Source organism: Nilaparvata lugens, chromosome 3, assembly GCF_014356525.2.
Source record: "Nilaparvata lugens isolate BPH chromosome 3, ASM1435652v1, whole genome shotgun sequence".
Lineage (NCBI taxonomy): Eukaryota > Metazoa > Arthropoda > Insecta > Hemiptera > Delphacidae > Nilaparvata > Nilaparvata lugens.
Window position 1 is genome coordinate 91,963,387 of NC_052506.1, and position 24,091 is coordinate 91,987,477.

The window sequence follows — 24,091 nt, forward strand, 5'->3', positions numbered from 1 at the left end:
ATTTGTCAGCTGATTGATTATGAATAATTCTAGAGTCTGATTGATCCTATCTTCAATGTAGATGATATATATAGTGATATCAAAGTATGGAGGAATTTCTTTTCTTTCCATATTATTCTTAAAATGCAAAATTGAAAAAAACCCTTGTGTATACATCGACGCGCAGTTGAAAAAGGAATATTCCTGCGAATAAATCTTATCGAATTCTATCAACGCGTTTGGCCGTAATCGCGTTACATACGGGCAGACAAAAGAAAATCCGAGTTAAAAAGATAAACCTTACTAGGTTCGGTCAATGAACTCGGCGACCCATACTAGGACTCACCATTACCACGTCGGTACTGAGACAAGCAGAACATCACGGTACACTTTTCTTTTAAATGTTTAAATATAGTCATCATATCAGTATTTGGTTCAGAAAAAATCCCATAATAGTTCTAATGGAACTATTCAGCTGTAATAAGATCCTATTATCTAGGTTTTCCGGGGTGATCCCTCTTGGGGGATACTTGGAATAAGATGAGCCTACTGAATAAGTACGGTACCTAAAATTTGTCCCTATCGTTTGGCCGGGCTGAGCCGCAGAGTGGGAATAGTTACATGTCCCATCAAAAATCATGAGAAGAATATCATTTTTACATAATCTCTAGACTCTGTATTCCAAATTAAGGTTAAAAGCAGTTTTGGGCGAATGTCTGTTGTTTTTACCTGAATAATTGTATTTATTGTCTATGAATAAATAAATAAAATATCTGTACTGAACCAGACACGGATACTGATAATGCTGGAATCCAGTTTTGATTAATAGCTTACAACTGAAACCAATTTACAAACTTGAAATATCGTTTTTGTCTATCAGTTTTGCTAATTGCAATCAGTTCAAATGATAGAACTTGTATTTCTAATGCATATGAACTATGGAAAGTGCAACGAAAACTGCAGTTGCAAAATGATACTGTGGACAAGATGGACCAGGTAATAGTTGACAATTAAATAATAATAAATTTGAATTTATTTCTGCGTAAAAATGGACGACTTTAAATTGAAAAGAAAAACATTTCAACAAGAGAGTGAGTTTTCGTCATTCTTTATATTTTACTAAATACTTGGGTCCAGGTAAACGGATGAATGAGTAATTGGTATAGAATGAATACTTCAAGGCATAAATTGTAAAGTAAATGTATTTAAAATCTGGCTTACAACAAATTGTAATAAACTATATTAAACAGAGAAAAACAGACAATTTCATTGTGATTTCAAAAATCAAAAATAAGGGACAAAAAATAAATTATAGACGAAATATTTCATATTTTGAACATTCTCAAGTAGAACATGGATAAAAAAACACATGCAAACACACATTTATAGAATATTCAAGTACAAATAATACAAATGAATAGGTACGTTAAATATTTTGAACGTAAGTACTGGACGTCTCACTAGTTGAACTGTTAGACCGTTGAGATGGTCTTCTCTTCAAGAGAATGATTAATACAAGATAAATAACGATTATAAAGAGAACATGAAAATGGAAGATAATTGATACCCTCATAGGTCTCATATCAATAAATAATAGGAATAGGATTTTCACCGCAGCTACCTACGTTTTCTTGAAGAAGGGATAGAAAACACGAATTTCAGACAAAGAAAGCAAATATTGATGAGAGGCCAATAGACTCAGTCATTAGTCATGGAGTCGTAACTGTATCAATGGTCAACTTACTTCTTGTCAAGGTATCGTATATATATTATAATAGTTTCAAGTTGTTAATAGTTGTTAGCTAAAAGTTTCAAGTTGTTAGCCCAGTAGTTGAAATACAAAGTTGATCTTGTAGTTTGAAGTCGAGTAGAATCGTAAAGTAATGAATGTTCTATGTGAAGTAACTTAATTTGAATAGAATATGCTTCGATCGATCTATGTTCAACAACGATAGTAAAACTTGTCTAGATAGTAAATAGTAAGAATATCATCTAGTCTTTTTTGTGATGTCACCTTTTAAAACTAGTAAAAAACTTGTCTAGATAGTAAACAGTAAAACTAGCATCTAGTCTTTTTGTAAAGTCACCTTTTTCGATATCGTCACACTGTATTATTAGTTTGTATCATTCGTTCTGTCACTGAAAGCAGTCAACGTCACTGTGAACAAAATTATAATTTGTCAGTTAATGAACAACAATCAAGTCAGTCAAAGTGATGATTGCCCAGTACCAGATGCTACTAAGAGTGTATAAGAAATAATGTGAATGAAGAGCTGCCAAATATCCAAAAGATCTACGAACATAACTCCTAATCAAGAGAAGAGAAATTGCTATTAGAATAAATAGAAATAGTGCAAGCAGTCGAAAAGAAGCAATATGACCGGACTATTCTGTGAATTAGTAGTGGAGTATTATTTTTTTATTGTTTTTAAAGGGTCGGATTCAAGGATCCAAAGGTTCAAAGAACCCCACACGTCAACCGAAGCTTATTGTGTTCCCAAGTAGTGTGTTAGTTAGGCAAACCAATACCTATATCCTTTACAAGAACCAGGAGTTTTTCACATTCCATTCATCACCTGGTTGCAATCCTTGTCGCAATACAGTGTGATATGCTTGGCAGTCTCTTCAGACTGAATGATACGTGAGTTCCACTCCTGGCCTTCTTTGTAGGTCCTTTGTAGGAAGGGGCGGCCAAGTTGCCTCTAGGGCGTCCGGCCACTCTTGACTCAGCCTCTTGACCCATATTTGTGCCTGGTTTTTCACCCATCACTGGTCTCTTGGGTTTTTCTTTTTGCCCCTCCGAAACTTCGCAGGGTCAAAAGCCTCACCTCTCCCAAGAATTTATGCCTAAATAACCACCCTTCTTTGAGCAGTGGTGAGTTTTGGCCTCTCCACCCACAAACTCGTGACCTACGTGAGTTCCACTCCTGGCTTTTTTGTAGATCCTTCTGCTGAGAGAGGGGACGCCAAACCGCCTCTAGGGCGCCCGGCCACCCTCGACTCAACCTCTTGACCCACATTTGTGCCTGGAGTTTCACTCATCTCTGGTCTCTTGAGTTTTCCTTTTTGCCCCTCCGAAACTGCCCTGGTGGGGCAGAGATCCCGTGGGTTTGAAGGCAAGGCAACTTCTGGAGTTGCCTTGAGGTCCATTTTAGTCGCAACCCACGACAAGCAAGGATACTGTGGGTGAATTCTGGTTTTCAACACATTCCTGAGTACGATGATCGACTCAAAGCTCCTCCCCCAATCTACAGGGGGCAGTAGTGGAGTAAGACCACTAAGCAAAAAAGGAAGCAGAATTAGTCGAACTAACCAATAATATTAGGTGCATAGCAATACACAATTTTGAAAAAAATTATAACGAGGGAAAACCACCGCTTCACAACATATCAAAACCAGCAACCATGTTCTTATTTACAAGCAAAAGCGTCCAACTTTCAGGTAAAGCCATTTACAAAGTTAAAAAAAATAATTGATGAGGTAAACTTGTGAGTAGATTAAGATCAGAGTAAACCTGGAAGAAAATCTATTAACAATCCAAAAATTATCGTAAAATAATCAATTGGAGAAATGAATACAGAACAAATTCATCAACAAAAGTGAGAACCATAGCATGACTAGAAACAAAGCATAGGTATCGATTTTACTACAGGGAGACTTCCAACCATTTTTACAATATTCTAAGCAATTATCCCTTGTAAATGACACCAATCTAAAAAGTCTACAAATATCACAATACCTAGCAAAGGAACAAGTTTATTCATTTATATGAAATTCTAAATGCGGAAGATAAATATCTCAAGGTTAAACTTTTTTTTCTCACAATCAAAATTATAAGTAGAATAATGATAAGTTTTGTTCGCGTAAAAAAATTATGAACCATTGAAACCTGTGACAGGTTTCTTCAACGGTCTCTGAAGATCTAAACAATACTTTTTCCAAAAATACGGAATGACAAGGAAAGAGAATTGAAGAGGTCTGGTATGACTTTCATCGATTGAAGAAGAAGACAAGTTACGGTATATTACAAGTATATAACATCAAACTCAATAAAACTTTCTTGCGCCAGTGGATCACTTTAATTGATCTATGATGAAAAGCAATGCTTGAAACTAATTTTAGTACTGTAGTAATCACCTCCGCTCTTTTGAATAACAAAGTATGTACAAGCACATGGGAAAAATGTACTTACCTAATTATAGTCTGCCTAGTTGTCATCAATCCTTTGCCGCTTTCTGCTTTCACGATTGGTAGGTGGATCAGCCAAAATCACTTTCAATCTTGAATTGCATAAAACTTGACCATGGAGGGTCTGGAAATAGTAAATAATTCATATTCAATTGAAAGAATAAATTATTCATGTCAAGAATATTAGAATTTACAATTATAATTTACTATCAGGTAACCCGTGCTCCGCAAGTTGTCAATTGAAAACTTGACCTACTGAAATCTTGGAGAATTTAAAATAAGCCTATAACCATCCTACAAAGTATCTATAGTATACAAAGTATCAATGTTATTGTATCCTTATTAAGTGACTTTTGCCAATGCAATTATTTTATTTGTGACAATAAAACATTCTTGATTCTTGATCCTCGGTAATTTAAAAATCTATATGCAAAATTTCAAGTTAATCAATTCAGTAGTTCAAACGTGATGATGCGTCATTCGTGAATTTCCTATCCCGTACGTGTATAAAAACTACAGTATAAAATTGAATAATACAATAAAAATAAGGAAGGTCCCCGCCAGGTTGAAAAACCTGTGCGCAGAGGCCGAGTGTTTAAAGAAGCTACAGTAGATATTTTAAAATTTCAGGTAAAAGATAGAATAATTCAATTCAGTGGAAGGAAAAATAAAACTGATAGAAAATTACTAAATTTGAAAAGAAACTTACTAAAACAATAAGCCAATTCTATCCTTTTTTATAATATTATAGATAATGTACTCACTGCTAGCGAACAAGCATACTTATGCCAGTAGTGTCATTTGTATGAGAATGTATTGTAAAGGCAATAACATAATTATCATTCTTATTACAACATTCTTTGCAGGCACTGTATTGGAAATTTTCAAGCATCAGAATAACCAAGAATATAATATACTGGTAGCTAACACACAAAAATACGACATTCAAGAGAAAACTTGAAAGATGGACCTTACATCAATAGCTTGTTGAGCGCTGGCTTTTGAAGCGTAGAGAACATAGCCGTAGTTTTTGCCATTGAGTACTGTGACGTCTATGAGGTCACCGAAGCGGCCAAATGCATCCCACAGAGCCTGAATGGGTGGCGCTGCTGGTTGACACACCACAAATAACCTGCGAAAAAAGCCAAAATTTTTCAAAAAACACAAAAATGTTTAATGATAAAAAGTTGTTCCAAGTTATTTTCACTTCAGCAATCATTGACTACCATTTGGGTTGAAACGAGATGGCAATCTAATAATTCAGCAAACATTGACTACCATTTGGGTTGAAACGAGATGGCGATCTAATAATTCAGCAAACATTGACTACCATTTGGTTGAAACGAGATGGTGATCTAATAATTCAGCAACCATTGACTACCATTGGCTTGAAACGAGATGGCAATCTAATAATTCAGCAACCATTGACTACCATTGGGTTGAAACGAGATGGTGATCTAATAATTCAGCAACAATTGACTACCATTTGGCTCGAAACGAGATGGCGATCTAATATTCAGCAAACATTGACTACCATTTGGCTTAAAACGAGATGGCGATCTAATAATTCAGCAAACATTGACTACCATTTGGTTGAAACGAGATGGTGATCTAATAATTCAGCAAACATTGACTACCATTTGGGTTGGAACTAGATGGCAATCTAATAATTCAGCAACAATTGACTACCATTTGGGTTGAAACGAGATGGCAATCTAATAATTCAGCAACCATTGACTACCATTTGGGTTGAAACGAGATGGCAATCTAATAATTCAGCAACCATTGACTACCATTTGGGTTGAAACGAGATGGCAATCTAATAATTCAGCAACCATTGACTACCATTTGGGTTGAAACGAGATGGCAATCTAATAATTCAGCAACCATTGACTACCATTTGGGTTGAAACGAGATGGAGATCTAATAATTCAGCAAACATTGACTACCATTTGGCTTGAAACGAGATGGCGATCTAATAATTCAGCAAACATTGACTACCATTTGGCTTGAAACGAGATGGCGATCTAATAATTCAGCAAACATTGACTACCATTTGGCTTGAAACGAGATGGCGATCTAATAATTCAGCAAACATTGACTACCATTTGGCTTGAAACGAGATGGCGATCTAATAATTCAGCAAACATTGACTACCATTTGGCTTGAAACGAGATGGCGATCTAATAATTCAGCAAACATTGACTACCATTTGGCTTGAAACGAGATGGCGATCTAATAATTCAGCAAACATTGACTACCATTTGGCTTGAAACGAGATGGCGATCTAATAATTCAGCAAACATTGACTACCATTTGGCTTGAAACGAGATGGTGATCTAATAATTCAGCAAACATTGACTACCATTTGGCTCGAAACGAGATGGCGATCTAATAATTCAGCAAACATTGACTACTATTTGGCTTGAAACAAGATGGCAAAATATGCTGTGAATATAGGCATTTACAGATCAAAAACGATTACAAGTTTTAATTTCAAAGTCTTGTGAAACATCCCAATGCTTTTTAAACAAGGAGAGTAACCAGAAGGCCGAACACCAAAGATGGACGAATTGAACAGTGAACCCATTTTTATAATTTATTTGTATGAAGGTGATAAGACTCAATTTATTTTTAATCTATTACAGAAGTCTCCCATGAATATTCACTATACCAAAGCGAGCAATCAAAGACACTGTCACTGTCAATATTGCAGCCACGATTTGGTGAAAATCGGTGAAATATAAATCAATAATCAGGATAGTTTGATGGAGGAAGAACAATTCGTTTCAATTATTCAATCAAAATATTTCAATTTCATTGGACTACTCCCTTAGAAGTGTTGAATGCTTGTTCAAAGATTGGAAGAATTCTAATACAAGTTATTCATGCTTGTAAAAATCTCTAAACAAGCATGAATAACTCGTATTGGAATTGAGAGTTTTTCATGCTTTGAAACGTGGAATGGAAAACATGAAATGCTTTAAAACAAGGGATTTATTTTAAAGATGAAAACATGAAATGCTTCGAAACATGGAATTTATTTTTCAAATTTTGCATGAGCAGTTTTAGGATGAAAGTTTACATGTATAATTATCAACAAAATTGACATATTATCCTACGAATTCTCGATAATATGGGAGTTCTCTAATATCCTCCCGATCCATTGTGTTCATATTCATGAAAGTAAACACCAGTTTACTGGTTTTGTATAAACCTAGTACATGGATTTGTATCTAGGGATTTTTACCGTGCTTTCCACATTTTTTCGATAGATTTGCAATGTTGCCAATGCAAATTAATCACCTTTTCAATTTTAATTGTGTGTTTGGCACAATGCGATTTTTCCCATTCCAGTTCAGTTGCCTGTCTGCATTGCCACGTTAAGCTAGTTACACACATATCGATTTTTGTTCGAACGATATTTTGCCGTCCTTATGAATTCTATCAGATTAAACGGAACTTGACAAGCAACATCTGTTTGAAATCATCTGTTTAATCTAATATAATTTATAAGGACGGTAAAATATCGTACGAACACAAATCGATGTGTGTGTAGCTAGCCTTAAGCCCTGCACACACACACACATCGATTTTTGTTCGTACAATATTTTGCCGTCCCTATAAATTCTATTAGATTAAACAGATGGTGTCAAACAGATTATGTTTGTCAAGCTCCATTTAATCTGCTGGAATTCATAAGAACGGCAAAATATCGTAAGAACAAAAATCGTTGTCTGTGTAGCTAGCATTACGGTTCGGGATTATGCTCGTGTGGAAATTTCTCATTACAGTGTTACAGTCTTATTAAACTGGTACAATTGTACCTTTCGGTGAATCCTCTTATGGATATTGGAGGTAAGCGAACGTTATCATGTATTTACTGCGAGACCTTCTTGTGTTGACTTGGACCAGGTCAAAACCCAGTGCAGAGCAAGCATGCAGTCAACGGTCAAAACTCATCGTGGTTAACATCCATTCAGGTCAGCTATTTCTATCCAGATCCAGTTCTCACAGATTTATCTTCCTTCAATCCAGCCGGCATTCCTGCTACAGCGATACAGTTCCTGCCACACTTCTAGTTGGGAAATAACGGTACATGCTTGAAACTAAAGTTAAGGACGAAGCCCGAATTTTAGGTCTAGAAATAAATGTGGAGAAGACCAAGTACATGAAAATGTCGACGAATGAGCGAAGAAGACAAGTGAACAACCTAAAAATATCTTATTGTGAAGTGGAAGGCGTCGGTGAATTCAAATACTTAGGTGTAACACTCACCAATGATAATAAAACCAGTCACGAAATATGCAATCGCATCATGATGGGCAACCGAGCTTATTTTGTCAACCAAAAAAATTTCAAGAGCAGACTTATCGCCCGTAAAACAAAAGAAAAAATAAACAAAACATTGGTAAAGCCGGTTTTAATATATGGGGCTGAAACTTTGGACGTTATTGAGCAAAGATGAAAGAGCACTGCGATGTTTCGAGAGAAAGATGTACAGAAGAATTTGGCGTCCAATATGTGACCAAGGTATATGGAGAGGCAGATATAATTCGATGAAAAAATTGGGAAAAAAATATTATACGCACCATAAAAGCAAGAAGAATCGAATGGCTGGGTCATGTAGTGAGAATGGCTGAAGAAAAAGAACCAGTTAGAATAATGGATGATATAGTGATTGGGACGAGAAGAGGAAGGCCAAGGAGAAGATGGATTAGTGACGTGATGGGTGATCTACGTGTGCTGGGAGTGACAAACTGGCGGCAGAGAGCACAATATAGAGAGCGACATGTTGAGGAGGCCAAAGTTCATCATGGACTGTAGAGCCACATAAAATAAGTAAGTAAGCTTGAAACTAAAACAAAAAATATTTAGGAACTTACAACTGCTAAAATTGTAGTTGCTTGGGCGTGTAGTCTCAACAATGAACCTGAGAAACCTTCTCATTGAATCTGTGATTGATGTGACGTAGCCTTACGTATACCTTCTGCTGAATACATTTATCCGATTTGATATTATCATAGATAAAGGATAAGCATAAGGTTATGCCTATATTTCTTGTCTCTACAGTCAACCTTCACGTATCTTATCAAATGCTGTGATGTAGGCCTACCTTTCATCAGCTTTGGTGTTGTGTGGGGTGACGGGCTTGGGTGATGGCAGCGCTACAGAGCAGTAGGGCGGGTCGCTGCTACTCTCCGCTCCCAAACCTGTCAAAATACAAAATTTCAACCATTCAATTACATTAAGAGGGTTACCTAAGAGATACAACAGTTCAAGTGTTGATTGAAACTTGATGATCGAAGAAAGAATAATATATTGAAATTTCATTGGAAAATATTATTGATGAGAATGAAAATTTCCTCCATTTGGTGATAGGCGAAAGCAAAAAAAAAAAAAAAAAAAAAAACATTTGTACACATAATTATATTTAAGGCTCAACTCACACTTACGCGACTCAGGTCGAGAAGAGACTCGACTCTAATCGAGAGCATTTGTTTCCAAATGGTGATACTCAGACCAGTCGGTTCAAGTCTCCACGACGTCACCATTTGAAAACACATGCTCTCAACTAGAGTCGAGTCTCTTCTCGACCTGAGTCGCGTAAGTGTGAGTATTCTTACGGTATTCTGTTATATTATACTGTATTGTAGTATTATGGTCTACTGTTAAAGAATTGCGAAAAAGTAAAATAAATAACATGATATTCGAATGATGTAGTGAAAAATTAGGTTATAAAATACCCCAGCATGTAATCAATAAGAATAAATAAATAATCATTTTATGAATACCTTAATATACTTAATTTTCCGTTAATTTTAATGCTATTGGTTTATTTATACTTTTGGCTTTAATTGCCTGAGAGATCCAAGGAAATGTTCAAGTTTAAGTTTCATTGTTTACATCAGCAATACAACAAAATACAAAACATCTCATCAGATACCTATACCCAACAATTTAAAGATACTAGATAGGAACTTCTGGCGGGTAAATTTGACACTATATTATAATGTATCAATAATACAGTAGAAATTAGCTTAATGTTGCGAGTTATATTATATATAGGCTTATAGTACTTTTATTGTAGCAGAAACTGTTTTTCCTAATGTCTATTAGTTTTAAAGCTTGATGAAATTTTTTTTGAACATGTAAAAATTGTTATCTGAAATTTTTGGATGGATATTGTAAGTTGTTTTTCCTACAGTTATGTTGAAAAGTGGCCATTGCTGCACTGATTACAGAACGCAAAGAATCACTTTTCCGCTCTAGTGCGGGAAAAATTTTTCTGCACTCCAGATTTGCAACATGGCAACGAAAAATACTTAGTAGGTTATATGGAGCAACAGTGCAGCAAAATCAAAATGAAGTTGGTAACAGTGACTGGGCTGCTATAGTGAGCAGAGGTGCAACGAAGCACAACGCGCTAATTATTACTATTATATATTATAACGAGGACAGCAACAGCACAGTGCCACCACAGCACACACCACACAGCCGCCTCGCCATTCAAACACTACTAAGTTATTTGATGGATTTCAGGCAATTTTACCCATAATTACCCACTTTTCATATTCAATGGTAACTGTAGGAAAAACTTAATGTGAAATACGTGCGCAAAGTTCCTCTGCTGCACTCAAGAAACCATTCCGCCCTCGCCTACGGCTCGGGCGTAAACGTTTCTTTCGGTGCAGCAAACTGTCACTTTGCGCACTAGTTGCACAAATAACTATTTAATGCTTTGTTTTTTTAATCAATAAAAAATATTTGATTTGAAATGTTCTGACTCGCCATAATACCAAATTTTACTTATTATAAACCCTCAAGTTTATATATTATATTGTGTAGTTATTCATAATATGTTAAAGTCAGTTCGTACGGCTTTTGTTGGTGGGGAGTCCCTTGCGGGAAGGTCCCATCGCTTGAATATATAATTTGCCGTCAATGGGCCTTACGGCTGTCATACCGACAGTTCAACGTGTCCATCCGATAACACGTTAATTATGTTATATTAATGCTATTAGTGGGGTTTGCTAAAATCAATACATGTTTGTATAATCTGCTTTTCAATTTCAAATTCCTTCTGAGCTTTTCAGCCCAGAAACAAACTGTTCAACTATCAACTAATCAAGTAAGATTAAATTTATTGGCAGTGAAAAACCAATAGGATTAAAGAAATATACTTGCCATTATTCAATAGACCAGCAGCTTTGATGATCTGGGTGGCTTCAGACAACGCCTTGGTCAGGGTAGCTATCTCACTGGACATTGGGCCACCAGGCGCACACTCATCACTCTTTACCAACCTGAAAAAAAACATATGCTAATATCACAATCTTATACTATTTATTGATTTATAATGGGCCGGTTTCTAGGACACTTATTAAATCCATATTAGATAAAAATTAAAAAGTTCACTCTCTTAAAATATTTTTTTATACAATGATATTTAGTTTCACAAGAAAGTGAACTTCAGATACAGTTTTTGATGAGATACAGTGATATTTATCCATAATAAAACACTAAAATATTGTCTAAAAATATCACGAATTTCGTAAAATAAATTCGTGAGATTTTTAAAAAATATTCTAGTGTTTTATGAAGAAAGTGAACATTGAAGATGGTGTATCATAATGAGATCAATACGTTTAATATTACAATATTACATATATTGTAATATATTACATTCGGGCCTTTAGTGAATAAGTCACTGGTTCAATTGTTATGACTTGTTTGCAACTTTAGAATAGGTTGCAGGGAGCGTCTCAGTCACATTATTTACTAAACATTTTTATTTGGAGCATTTTATTTTTCAAAATTCGGCGAGAAACAGTTTTGGACTGAGCCTGTCGTTCTCTCCCTTGATGCTTTTATTATTTTTTGCCTGTACAAAAAAAAATAAAGAAATAGATAAGCGAAGTAAATTTAAACAGAAATTGATACAAAAATTTAAAACTTGAAGAACATGCCGGCAGCATATTATGAAGATTAGGCAGAAAATGAAAAAAAATAATAAAACGCTTTGTTCTTCAAAGTGGATCGAGATAGAATGTTTGGAACTAGCTTAATTGAATGCAGAAAAATTATTATAAAGTACACACAAATGAATGGTTTAATAAAACGTTCTACGATATATTTTACATTACTACTTTATCATTTCAGTTCAATTGCCATACTGACACAAATTTGTCGAATTGAAATAACTTGTATTCGAAAAGCCTACCTACTTTTTGCTATATCATATTCATAGTTATATCATTTTCAAGTGTTCCATAAGTTACAATCTGCAATAAAATTTGACTCATAAGTACCAATTGAAAACAATATCACCAATATATTTTGCACTTCTTGTGAATTGCAATCTATCTACGGAGTGTTGTAGACCATCAGGTACACAATCATTTATCAGTAAACTATTCGACTTGTCAATAACGTGATTTCAAGGTAACGTTATTTGAAAAACATGCTTTTAAATAATAATTTTATGCGGTAACAATGTATTAAAACATATCTAAACTTTTAATTTTAATTTGGAAGTTGAAATACGAACATGCTATGATAAGGACCATGTGAGTCGGAATTGTAGAAAGGTGGTGAGCTATTGCAATCATTCTCAGGTTTGACCACCAGTGGATTGCCGGGAGGATACTCGAAGCCATTCAGCTTTTGCAGCGCATAAGCGGCAGATTGCGGACAACTGTATTGCACAACAAACAATTTTACTGAAGAGGCCTGTCAACAGAGAAAACATATTTTCAACTGTACATATTTTGCTCTGCAATCATTCAATAAATTCAACGCTTAGCTAAGCTAGAAAATCTATCATGACATGTTTAAGTGAACCCATAATCAAGTAAAGGATTTGAAGTATTATTACTAACTATTAAGAGATTCTGTAAATTATTCTTCCCACTTTAGCTCAATAGGCCTGTAAGGCCTGCCGCAAAGTAGACCCACGCTAATCCACGAAAAGCAACCCACGCCGTGGAATGTTTTGTAAACCATTGCTAGGATAGACATCTGTGTAATACATGCAATGAATAATACACTTGTCAGCTGATTGATTATGAATAAATTCTATAGCAATGGTTTACAAAACATCCCAAGGCGTGGGTTGCTTTTCGTGGATTAACGTGGGTCAACTTTTCGCTGGGCCTAATTTCGTTTTTATATAGTCTCTTCGTATTCTATTATTAGATGTCATTTGTAAAAATTACAGCTGTTCATGATGATTTTCTTTAAAAAAAAAATGTTGACATGCATAAAATATTCAAATTGATCTTTTTAAAATGGTTTAGGAATGCAAATAGTATCAGCCAGCAAAATTCTCAAATACCTTAACGTTGTAAATCCTTTCCATGCCTGGGACAGTGTTGAAAAGTTGTGAGATAAGATTTTGAGCAATATTAATTGGTGCAACCACTGATAGTTTCGTATATCCCTCAGGATTCGGGAAGTTGTTGATGATATCTCCTGTAAAGTAATGATTATGATATTAGTTACAAAATCAAAGTTCAATTAAAATTCACAGGAGCGAGAATCAAGTAGCTTACACTATTGTTGAATGTTCAAGTCATATCAAGAAAAATTGGAGAAACCTGGTATTATAAAATATTCAAATGTTATTCAGAGACCCTGAAATTGATCAGTTGAGATCTGAAAACTCTGACACCAGATCTGAGCCAGCCAGGTCACTCGATATTATTAATGATTATTGTACTTCTGCACTGCAAACTTGTTCCACGAACTAGATTATACTTTCTGAGTTCATTATCCAAATTATCGACTGAGATACTGCTGTGAAAAGCTTTCTTAATATTTGCATTAAGCATAGAACCCGCTGCACAATGGGAGACCACTAGACAAAACCGCCACTCAAGTTTTATCTATTGTCTCTTAGTGCAGGGGATCGGACGCGGAAACTGTAACTGCCCCCAGCAAGTTTTCTAGCCGCCACTAAAGATTATTATACAGTTGGAAATTACTGATATATTGCAATTATTCAAATGCTAATGAATAAATAATCATTATTAAACGAGAATCAAAATTAAATGCTGTAATTTGAATTTTCGTTTAATAATGATTATTTCAAGATAATCAGGTTTGTTTCTACTGGCCGCTAGGACGCCATTATGTGACAAGAGCAAGTGATCTAGTGGAAGCCATTAGAAGACGTTGCATATTCTCAAGTTATTCTTTACAATTTGCAAATGGTACAGTTTCTGATTCGGTTCACTTTTTATAATTTGTTGTAAATAGTTTCCAGTTTTTAGTTTTATTTCTAGTATCAAAGCATCGGTTTTTATAAATACTTTATCTTGGTTAGTTGTAAATGATCAGGAAATTAAAATACAGAGGGGTCCAAAAAATATATACACTCAGACAGTGAATATCTTGGTAAAGTACTAGCAGTTCTTTGCATGTGTACTACTACCTTTGATATTGTAGTTCGATGTCTTGTCAACAGGGTAGTGTGGCAGGAGTAGACCGCATGCAAACTGTAATAGCTGCCAGTGAATTACCTAGATATTCACTGTCAAAGAGTATATACATTTTTGGACCACTCTGTATGTTTAAAATCAAACCAAAAATAATAAAATATCAATATGAAAGCCATCCATTTCATATTTTCACTAACACATACATTTTCTTACGTTGAACTGAGCAGCGCTAGAAATACATAAAAAAATACACTGGCTGCCACTAATATCCTTGTATGATGGGGTTTTGTCCAAACACTAGCAGTGGCGGCAACTACTGGCGACTAGAAATATACACTATTTTCAATATATGAATATTTTTCTCGGGCCACTCCCGTGTTTCGGATGGACACTTTAAGCCGTAGGTCCCGGTTGCCTAAAAAACCAGTCGTTAAGCCATGTCAGAGGCCCTGAAATTGATTAGGTGCGACCTGAAAACTCTGACGCCAGGTCACTCTGCATTATTACTATATACGCTACTGTAGTAAACGGAAATTGGAGAGGCCAAGGTCTATAAAAATATTTTTATAGACCTTGGGACAGGCGGGTGATGGTGGAACCAGAGTGAAATTGGTAAATTTCAAGCTTTAAGGTGCGTACAGACTTTCGCTCTGCTCCGCAACCGAACGTCACTCCAGCAGAGCGATTGATGATCGACCGGCGAGCAAGAGTGGTTCGACCGGGGAACGCGAGAAGATCTTCCGTAACGTTCATGATGGGTGCGTGGGCGGAGCGACTGTGGTTCGATGGTGGTACGAGGGCGGTACGAGGGAGGAGCGTGCTCGGTGCGGGTTGGAAGCGCGAATATGTTTACGCAGCTTTAAATTGCATGTGTTATTTCAAATATTGGAAATGTGTCAATCATATAACAATTTTAAAATCAGGTTTTATTTATGTTTTAGAGAAAAACAAACAAATACTCGTCACTTGTCCAATTACAACGGTTCAGTGAAGGTTTGAATTGGTGCTACTTGTTTCTTATTTTTTGGTATATTCTTTTACTTAAATGTAAAATTTACAAAAATGTATGACTGAATTTGAAAAATCTTGAATAAACATATTTTTAATGAGAAGTCAGGTTATGATGAAATTTCAAATGTAAACAAACACAAAGCAGACGAACTTTTTTACTGCTTGAAATTTACCAATTTCACTCAGAGATGGTGCCACCATCACCCGCCTCTCCAATTTGCGTTTACTATAGTCCATTACAGTTTCCGTGTGCATGGAGCTTTGGAGATAATGGGACCAGGAGATCTGAGAATGCATACGAATACTATGGAAACCATTGCAATAATTCACCAGGTCGACTGGGGATTTGGTGGTGTTGGTATGCAGCAATGTGTCGGTCGTAGTAGGCTGACCCTGCAGGTGACTGGCTGTATCGCTCGTCAACCACTGACTTGTTCCACTCTTTGGGTCTGGCAAACACTGCTCGGAAACTGCGGTCACACTCTTCGAAGGCTTTTGCGGCAGAATACATTCTGTCAAAAATACACAAAAATTGTTAGTTTAAAAACTGTTAAGAATTCAACTAGATTTGACAAATCATAAATGAATTCACAATTAAAGATGTTCCTATTGAATTGAAGCACTTTTTTGCAAAACTTGTTTGAAATGCCATTTAAATAGAAGTAAAAAGTGTGAGGTCGTTTTTGCCACCTTCATCTTCACTAGAAGATTGGATACCAATGTTTATCAAACACAGCCATTATAACGTGTACCTCACTGTTGTGTGTCCTGTTTAAATTACTGTACCTACAAAGTACTGCCTTCATAATCAGCTATGTCCGGTTTCTAGGACACTCATTGAACTATTGAACGTAGAGGTTTAATGGTCCATTAGATTCAATAGGTATCCTAGAGACCAGGCCCAAGTTATTTATGTTATGACTAGCAGGTAACCCGTGCTCCGCAATGATCTAATTGAAGTCTTGACCTGCTGAAATCTTGAAGAATTCAAAATAGGGCTATAGCCATCCTCGGTAAATGAGAAATCTACAGTATTTGCAAAATTTCAAGTTAATCAGTTGAGTAGTTCAGACGTGGTGATGCGTCGTCATTCGTGAATTTCCTATCCCGTACCAGCCAGTTATTTTCTTTATTATTATACTATAGATTTATTTATTTATTTATACATTGGTACATACAATATCATTCTCAACTATGAATGATTGGGAAAGGACCGACAGGCTTAAAGCCCAAAACTGTTCCTTTCCCAAATTTAGATAGAAATTGTCCAAAAATAGGTTATGTTTACACTTCATGAATGGATTATAGTTGACATCGATCGACAGGTATGAGTGATGGAAGAAGAAGGTGTAAGGTATACAAAATAAACTTTCTGTGTTGTTATGGCGGTGATGTGGTAGATACCCTTATTGAATAGAGCCTAAAGCTGTATGTCTCACCTCTCATCATCAACCTCATTACTCAAGCACAAGCCTAGAGCTCATGTGAGCATGTGATAAAAAGACTTGTTATTGTCAAAGATATGCAGTTTTCACTCAGAATTGCCCTACGATTTGCTAATTCTTACCAACAGCTGATTCTCAGCCAATCAGATGACAATATGTGAGAGTGAAACTGTCATACATAAAGCCCGTGAAACATACCTGTGATATTTGACGTAGGCGAATCCTTTGCTCTCCCCGGTGGAATTATCTTTTACAAGTTTAACGTGAGCAATATCCCCAAACTTTACAAAATACTTTTTGATGTCCGCTTCGGTGTCCTTTTTCGGAACAACAATAAATAATCTCAGAAATCTGTCGTCATCATCATCTTTTTTCGAACCTTGTTCTCGGCTGGAATAAAAATAAATAATATGAATGAACAATTAAAATGAAACAATATCTACAATTTATCCATCAAGGTTTTTGAAATATCATTATTTCTTAATAAACTTCAACTTATTAATTCACGATCAGTTAACTTTCCTCACCACCACTTCCTTAAGTTCTGTGTACTTTACTTCAGATAATTTCTTACTAATAGTAATGATGTCGAAGAAAACAACATCTCTAACTAACAAGTTATTGCATCTAAAAAAATGACGATCACTTCATTTTTTCTACAATATCTCCCTGCCTTTACTCCTAGATTTTACACTAATCTAATAAAATACAGTTTACTATAATTCACACAACCTTTTCAATTTACTATTATTTCACGAATAAGTGGCCAATATTTTACATGGTAAAATATCTTTGACCAACGATTCAATTTCCTATAAGACTAACAAATGAGGCCTATTGACTCATCAAAGATAATTGGCCGAACATTTGCTCTTTGAGCATTAGGCTCAAATAACATGATATATGATACAAGTTTAATTCAAGAGAAACTGTTTAATAGTGCATGGCACAGCGTTTCGCTTCCCAGGATTTTTCAATTATGAGGCCCTAGTAAATTCTCCCAGAAATTAAAAATCACAATCCAACTCATAAGCTCTAGTTTTTCCAACATTTTACTACAGACTACATTTTTCAAGATTGTTGAAAGATTATAATAGGATTTTTACTGAAAAATTTACACTATTTTACTGACATAAGTTCGTATTCGAGTACAGAATTGCATGGGTCACCATAACAGCCAGTTATGATTGAAAAGTCTTACAAAATACCATCGTTTGTATCTGGTAACATCTGCTTATGAATGTTTCCAAAATCGACATAGAAGACTCACTTTTTTGTTAGACTGGATGAGGAAATAGAAAACTAAAAATTGAATTTACCTTGACGCAATCATGACTTTCAACGGTCGAGAACTACATGATAGAACTTCTCCATTCATATTTTCCCTAGCCAAGGCAGCTTCCGAAGTTTTGGAAAACTTGATGTAGGCGACACCTGGAAAAATAGTCACAATATAGAAAGAGTGGTGATAGCTTAATATGAAATATTTTTGTAGAGAATGCAAATAAATTAATAAGATACAAGTTTAATTCAAGAGAAACTGTTTCATCGTGCAGCGTTTCGCTTCCCTGGAATGCTTCTAATTATGATCCCCAGTGAGTATACACGACAAATGTTGAATGGTAAACAGATTTACAGTAAATATAGATCCACGCGAATGCAGCCAACATATTTTTTCTTTGAGACAAAAATTTGTCATGAGACAACGTTTTCATTTCCAAGGATGCTACCAATTATTACAGAAGTTTACAGGAGACTGTCAAGTGTAGAGGTAGGTAGCTGGAAGCTGAGACAAATCGCAAGCAGAGATTAGCTTATCAATCCCTTACAATATCACGATTCAGTAGCTGGACTGACCTTTCTGCAGCTTGATTCACTGGCAAGAAGTGTGGCAAAGAGAATGGAGCGATCGCTGTCAGGCAAGTCGTTGAGAACCCAACACAATCGAAATAAAGGATCACGCAGCTAAGAGGTTCAACTATTCAAGAAAGGCAAGGCCGGGTTCACAGCAAACTGGAGGAAGTTGATGACTTACTTGATTACTTTTTTCACTTCTTCGGTCCTCGCCAGCAGACCAAAAGCTGTGACTGGATCTTTGTATCAAGATTGGCCCCTGAAGTGACAAATGATGACCTACTTGATTTCCTGAAAAATCTTGAGTACAATGTTGAATGTGTGGAACTGAAAACTAACTTCAAGCACTACAAGTCGTTCAGGGTAGGTGTGTAGCAAAATAAAAAAGTCAATTATTGTCTTCTAAGTTATGGCCGGCTGGAACTTTTGTTAGGGAGTTTGTAAATAGAAAAGAGAAAAATAGGGAGTGTGAAATAGTGTCAAATCCTTCTGGCACTATTCAAGCAAATACCTCATCTTATAAATATGTTGAAATGGATGCTGGTAAGATTGGTATTGGCTACTTAAATGTTCAATGTTTGATGTCGAAACTTGGTCTGGTTGAACGTTTTTGTGCTGACACTAAACTAGACATTTTATGTATCAGCGAACACTGGTTAAGCAGTGAGGAATGTCCCCATTATTCCTTTATTTAGGAACTGGTGCTGTCTGCTTCCTATTGTAGAAAAGCTCATCGTGGGGGTGGTGTGTCAATCTATGTGCAGAGCAATATAAGGACTAAAGAAATAGACCTGGATGTTTTTTGTTTGGACTTGGATATTGAGGTGGCAGCTCTTGAACTGGTTGATGCATGTACTGTTGTTATTAGTGTCTACTGCTTTCCAAATGGAAACATTGAAAATTTCTTCTATAAGTTGGATGTGTGTCTGTCGAAATTCAGGTGTACGTCTGGGAATATTATTATTGGAGGTGACTTCAATGTAGCCTTGAACTGCAATGAACCGGCTACGAGAACTTTTGTGAATTTTCTGCGGACTCATGGACTCTATGTTGTATCTGAGGTGCCCACTAGAGGAGATCGCTGTTTAGATAGCATTGCAACAAATATGGATTCCTCGAGGTTCAGAGTACATGTTACAGATCCTCTTGTTGCTGATCATAGTGCAGTAATGATGACAGCCAACATCCATAAGGTGAGTGAATCTTTTCGGTTTCCCACTTGGTATTGCCATTATTCAAGAGGAGCTAGAAGGATTGATGAAGGTACCCTCCCTGGATTCAAAGATGCTGCTGTGTCTCAGGTCAACTGGGATAGAGAGTTCAACAAATTCTTGTGAGCTCCTGATGAGTTCAACAAATTTCTTATGTGGACTAATGAACAGATTGTTTCGGCTATACCAATTTGAGTCTAATAGAGAAATGATATATCGAGATATAATATCCAAAATGAGAATCTAATAGGTATTGTGAAGTCAAGAAGAGTGAGAAAACTTAATTGATAGGAAGTGACACCAACTGACATCATAAAAATTTTGTCCAACTTTAAAACTTCAAACAGCCAGAATATCTATGGAATAACTACTCTCATGTTGAAAGCCATTATTGATTTCATCGCCCGCCTTTTGTGTGAGATTATAAACAAGTGTTGGAGGACTGGAATTTTTCCTGATTTGTTGAAAACTGCGCGCACAGTATCTATCTATAACAAAGAAGATTCTTGCACCATGAATAGCTACAGACCTATCTGTCATTCCAGTGTTTACCAAGATCTTTGAGACGGTAATTTATTTATTTATTTATTTACAATAATGTGTGGAAGCAACAGATCAACAGAGATCCATTTTGCTTCCATTATACAAAATTAACAAACCAAAGTGAAATCAGAATAATAATAATAATACAATGAGAAAAAGAAATAAGAAAAGAATAAAAATATATCAATCGGAAAGAATAATATTATGATTACTTAATGTAGTTAATGTAGTTAAATATTATGTAATGTAGCTGGTAGTAATTTTTATGTAGCTGGTGGAGTTCTTTGAGACTAATGAGCTTTTCTCTGATCTGCAACATGGTTTCAGAAAGAATAGGTCGACCGTGGCAGCAGTTTCTGAGCTTGTCAAGAGGATTCAGGAAGCTTTCAAGGGAACCAACTGTCTGTCTCTGACATTATGTGATCTGAGTAAAGCGTTTGACTGAGTGTCTCATGAAATAGTGATTGGCAAGATCGAGCGATATGGTGTGAGTGGTGCTGTTCTTCGGGCTCTCAAATCGTACTTGAAGGATCGAAGACAGGTCATATCCATTGGAGGTGCAAATTCAAGGGCTCTGTCTATAAATCATGGTGTCCCTCAGGGCTCGGTTCTGGGACCTGTAGCCTATTATTCTTGATTACAATCAATGAATGACCTTGATATTGAGGGTAGGGCATTGAAGTTTGCTGATGATACCACATTGATTTCTTCTAGCCCAAATCTGGTCCAGGTACAGCAGGAGGCTGATTTGCGTTTTGATGCTGCTGGAGGGTGGTTGGAAGCAAATAAGTTGCAACTGAATGTGAAAAAAGACACAAAGATTAGTCTGTACACTGAGTCGCCGTCAGGCCATCAGTACTCACAGTGTGTCTCTCCTTGGATTCACCATTGATCCAAAGCTTACCTGGGAGGGCCATATTGAGGGCATCTGTAAGAGGTTGTCACGAGTCACCTATTTGCTTAGGAAGTTGACGCAGTTGGTGAGCAGGCCCTACATGCTGGTAGTGTACCATGCGCTTTTTCATAGCATCCTGAGCTATGTACTGCTGCTGTATGGTCATGCTTCTGCATGTGGAGATGTCTTCAAGGTTTAATGTCCATCTACAGTCATTACATTTACTTGTGTGTTGTGTATGTGCGAGCAAATCTTGAAAAGTTTAACACGGGGAGTGACTTCCATGGTCACGACACTAGAAGTCGAGGTCTCATAGATGTGCCATACCGCCGTTTGACAAAGAACTGTGATGCATTTTCTGCATTAGCCTTGCGGATCTTCAATAGGCTGCCGTAGGATTTGAAGAGGTTGAGCACACCAGCATTCAACCTGTTGGCTTAGAAGAAATCCGTTTTATTTCATTCAGGAATATTTTCTAAACGACTTGTTAGGCCTTGTCTGACCTGTACTGCCATCTCGATAGTTGCAAATAATGTGATAAATGATGGCTATATTTTCAACTCTTGACGTATTGGTAAAGAGGAAGGTAATAAAGGAAATTCATGACATAACGCCATCGATCATACTTGTGTGGGTAAAGACTAATGAATGAGGGAGAGGGTATAAGATGGCTATATCATTCGCAATAAAAAAGTAAAGATATGCAAGTATTGGCTGCAATCAACTAATTCCCAGTACCGTAATAGCCAAATGAAATAATACCTAACTTTCTTCACTCAAATTAAAGCAGTCATTGACAACAAAATACCTGCGGTGACGTTTGTCCATAATGTTTCGATCCTGTGTCTAATCTTTACATTTGCATCAGTAGTTTCTTCTTAAAATTACGGTAACTTACCTTTTGGATCTCCAGTTTGTTTGTCCTTAACAATCCATATTTCCTCAATATGTCCAAACTTTTCAAATGCTTCTTCAAAATGTTGTTTTGTAACATTTTTGCTACAAACTATAAACAATCTAGAATGAGGAGGTTCGTCTGATTTATATCGATTCTCGTTGGGGTCGTTATTTTTCATGTTCACTGTTATTTATTCAAATATAGCTCAACGAAACTGTTTATCCTAACAAACAACAAACTTTCAGTAAAAGGAACCAAATAAGGAATATGCAACAATTATAGATAGAATGGTATTCTTGTCGTCTGGTGATGACAACATAAAAAGTGAAAGTGAACAGTCAGTAAACGAGAAACCACAGAGTACAAGTGAGTGATAACCTTCGAAAAATGAAATTGGATTGAGACACACCTTTCAGAATTTCAGAAAGTTAAAATTGCTCGATCAGAGAGTGACAATTTTCTTACAGTTCTTCAATTTACTGAAGCCCAAGTCAGTGGAATAGATAGGAAACAGCAATGCAGATTTTTTGCCTTTTCACTGCCTTCCATAAAAAATAGCTGAAACTGACTGTTGAGAATACTTTTACTTATACCTATACTTTTACCAATACATTTTTATGAGAGATACAAAAGCATTTACTCAAATTAATAGACCTATATATATTTTTCAATTTTTTGGCGGTTCATTTTATCTTTTTTACATAGTCTTGAAACTATAAAGAGCTTGATAGAGCTGCTCTGTCTGTAGTCAACTACGCAATAATATTCAAAAGGAAAATAGTAATATTTGTGTTTAAAGGAAACTCCTTTTTCTTTTTTATTGAACGAGCGAAGTGAGGTCTAAGATTCAAGTCGACAGTTTACCATTTCTCTTAATGTTTATATGTTGCGCATTTACGGCGAAATGCAAAAATAGATTTTCATGAAATTTGACAGGTATGTTTCTTTTTAAATTGCGCGTCGACATAATATATACAAGGTTTTTGGAAATTTTATATATCAAGGATAATATAAAAGGAAAAAGGAGCCTCCTCCATACACCAATATTAAAGTAAAAATTAGACCATAGAATTATTCATCATAAATCAGCTGTCTAGTGGACTATAATACTACCCATTCAAAAACATTGAACATCTTGAAAATGTATCTTTCCATCAATGTTGTAGATATTTGCAGCCAGACCTGATAACAGTGCTCACACTCACATTCTGGGACGACATGTCACGGTACGATAGGACAGAGAGCTCTATATTTATTTAGGGATTTTTCTAGACATTTTAAATTGATTAATTATTTATTATTTCTTGAGAAAACATAACAACAGGTCATTGTAACCTACTGAGCGCGAGGTCTACTGTTCACAGAGCTACTAGTTATCCTTGAAATGAAAACTTTAAACATACATTGAGGCGCTATTTTAAAGGAACATACCTGCCAGATTTCATGAGAATCTATTGATGCGTTAATTGCGTTTCAACGTAAATGCGGGACATAAATATAAACATCCATACATAAAGAAAAATTGAAACCGTTGACTTGAATCTTATACCTCACTTCTCTCAGTCAATAATTAGACATCTTGGGAATTGGCAACGTCTATAGGTGTCATCAATTTCAATTTATTC

At 35.9% G+C, this 24,091-nt stretch overlaps 1 protein-coding gene across 2 annotated transcripts; it reads right to left on the reverse strand.

Annotated features, from left to right (window-relative positions):
- Positions 1-1,166: 1,166 nt before the first annotated feature.
- LOC111046220 (RNA-binding protein 45) lies at positions 1,167-22,841 on the reverse strand. Of its 2 annotated transcripts, none has more exons than XM_022331718.2 (11): positions 22,467-22,841; positions 18,385-18,499; positions 17,264-17,455; positions 15,951-16,132; positions 13,505-13,641; positions 12,719-12,900; positions 11,356-11,474; positions 9,284-9,380; positions 5,143-5,299; positions 4,172-4,291; positions 1,167-2,137 (listed from the first exon to the last, which is right to left on the reverse strand). In XM_022331718.2, exons 1-10 carry the CDS (start codon positions 22,642-22,644, stop codon positions 4,187-4,189), a joined length of 1,464 nt encoding a protein of 487 aa, XP_022187410.1. In that variant the 5' UTR covers positions 22,645-22,841; the 3' UTR covers positions 1,167-2,137; positions 4,172-4,186. The 2 variants fall into 2 exon arrangements, with proteins under 2 accessions (XP_022187410.1, XP_039280984.1); XM_039425050.1 differs by having other exon boundaries at positions 1,167-2,139; positions 4,175-4,291; positions 22,467-22,828.
- Between the last annotated feature and the right edge of the window lie 1,250 nt (positions 22,842-24,091).

Bases quoted from the DNA above. Each gene is read 5' to 3' on its own strand.
- LOC111046220 (XM_022331718.2), bottom strand. From the start codon at position 22,644: ATGAAAAATAACGACCCCAACGAGAATCGATATAAATCAGACGAACCT. The intron at 17,456-18,384 runs GTAAATTCAATT...TTTTTATTCCAG, and splicing joins AAAGTCATGATTGCGTCAAG to CCGAGAACAAGGTTCGAAAA. The intron at 4,292-5,142 runs GTAAGGTCCATC...TACTATTTCCAG, and splicing joins GCGCTCAACAAGCTATTGAT to ACCCTCCATGGTCAAGTTTT.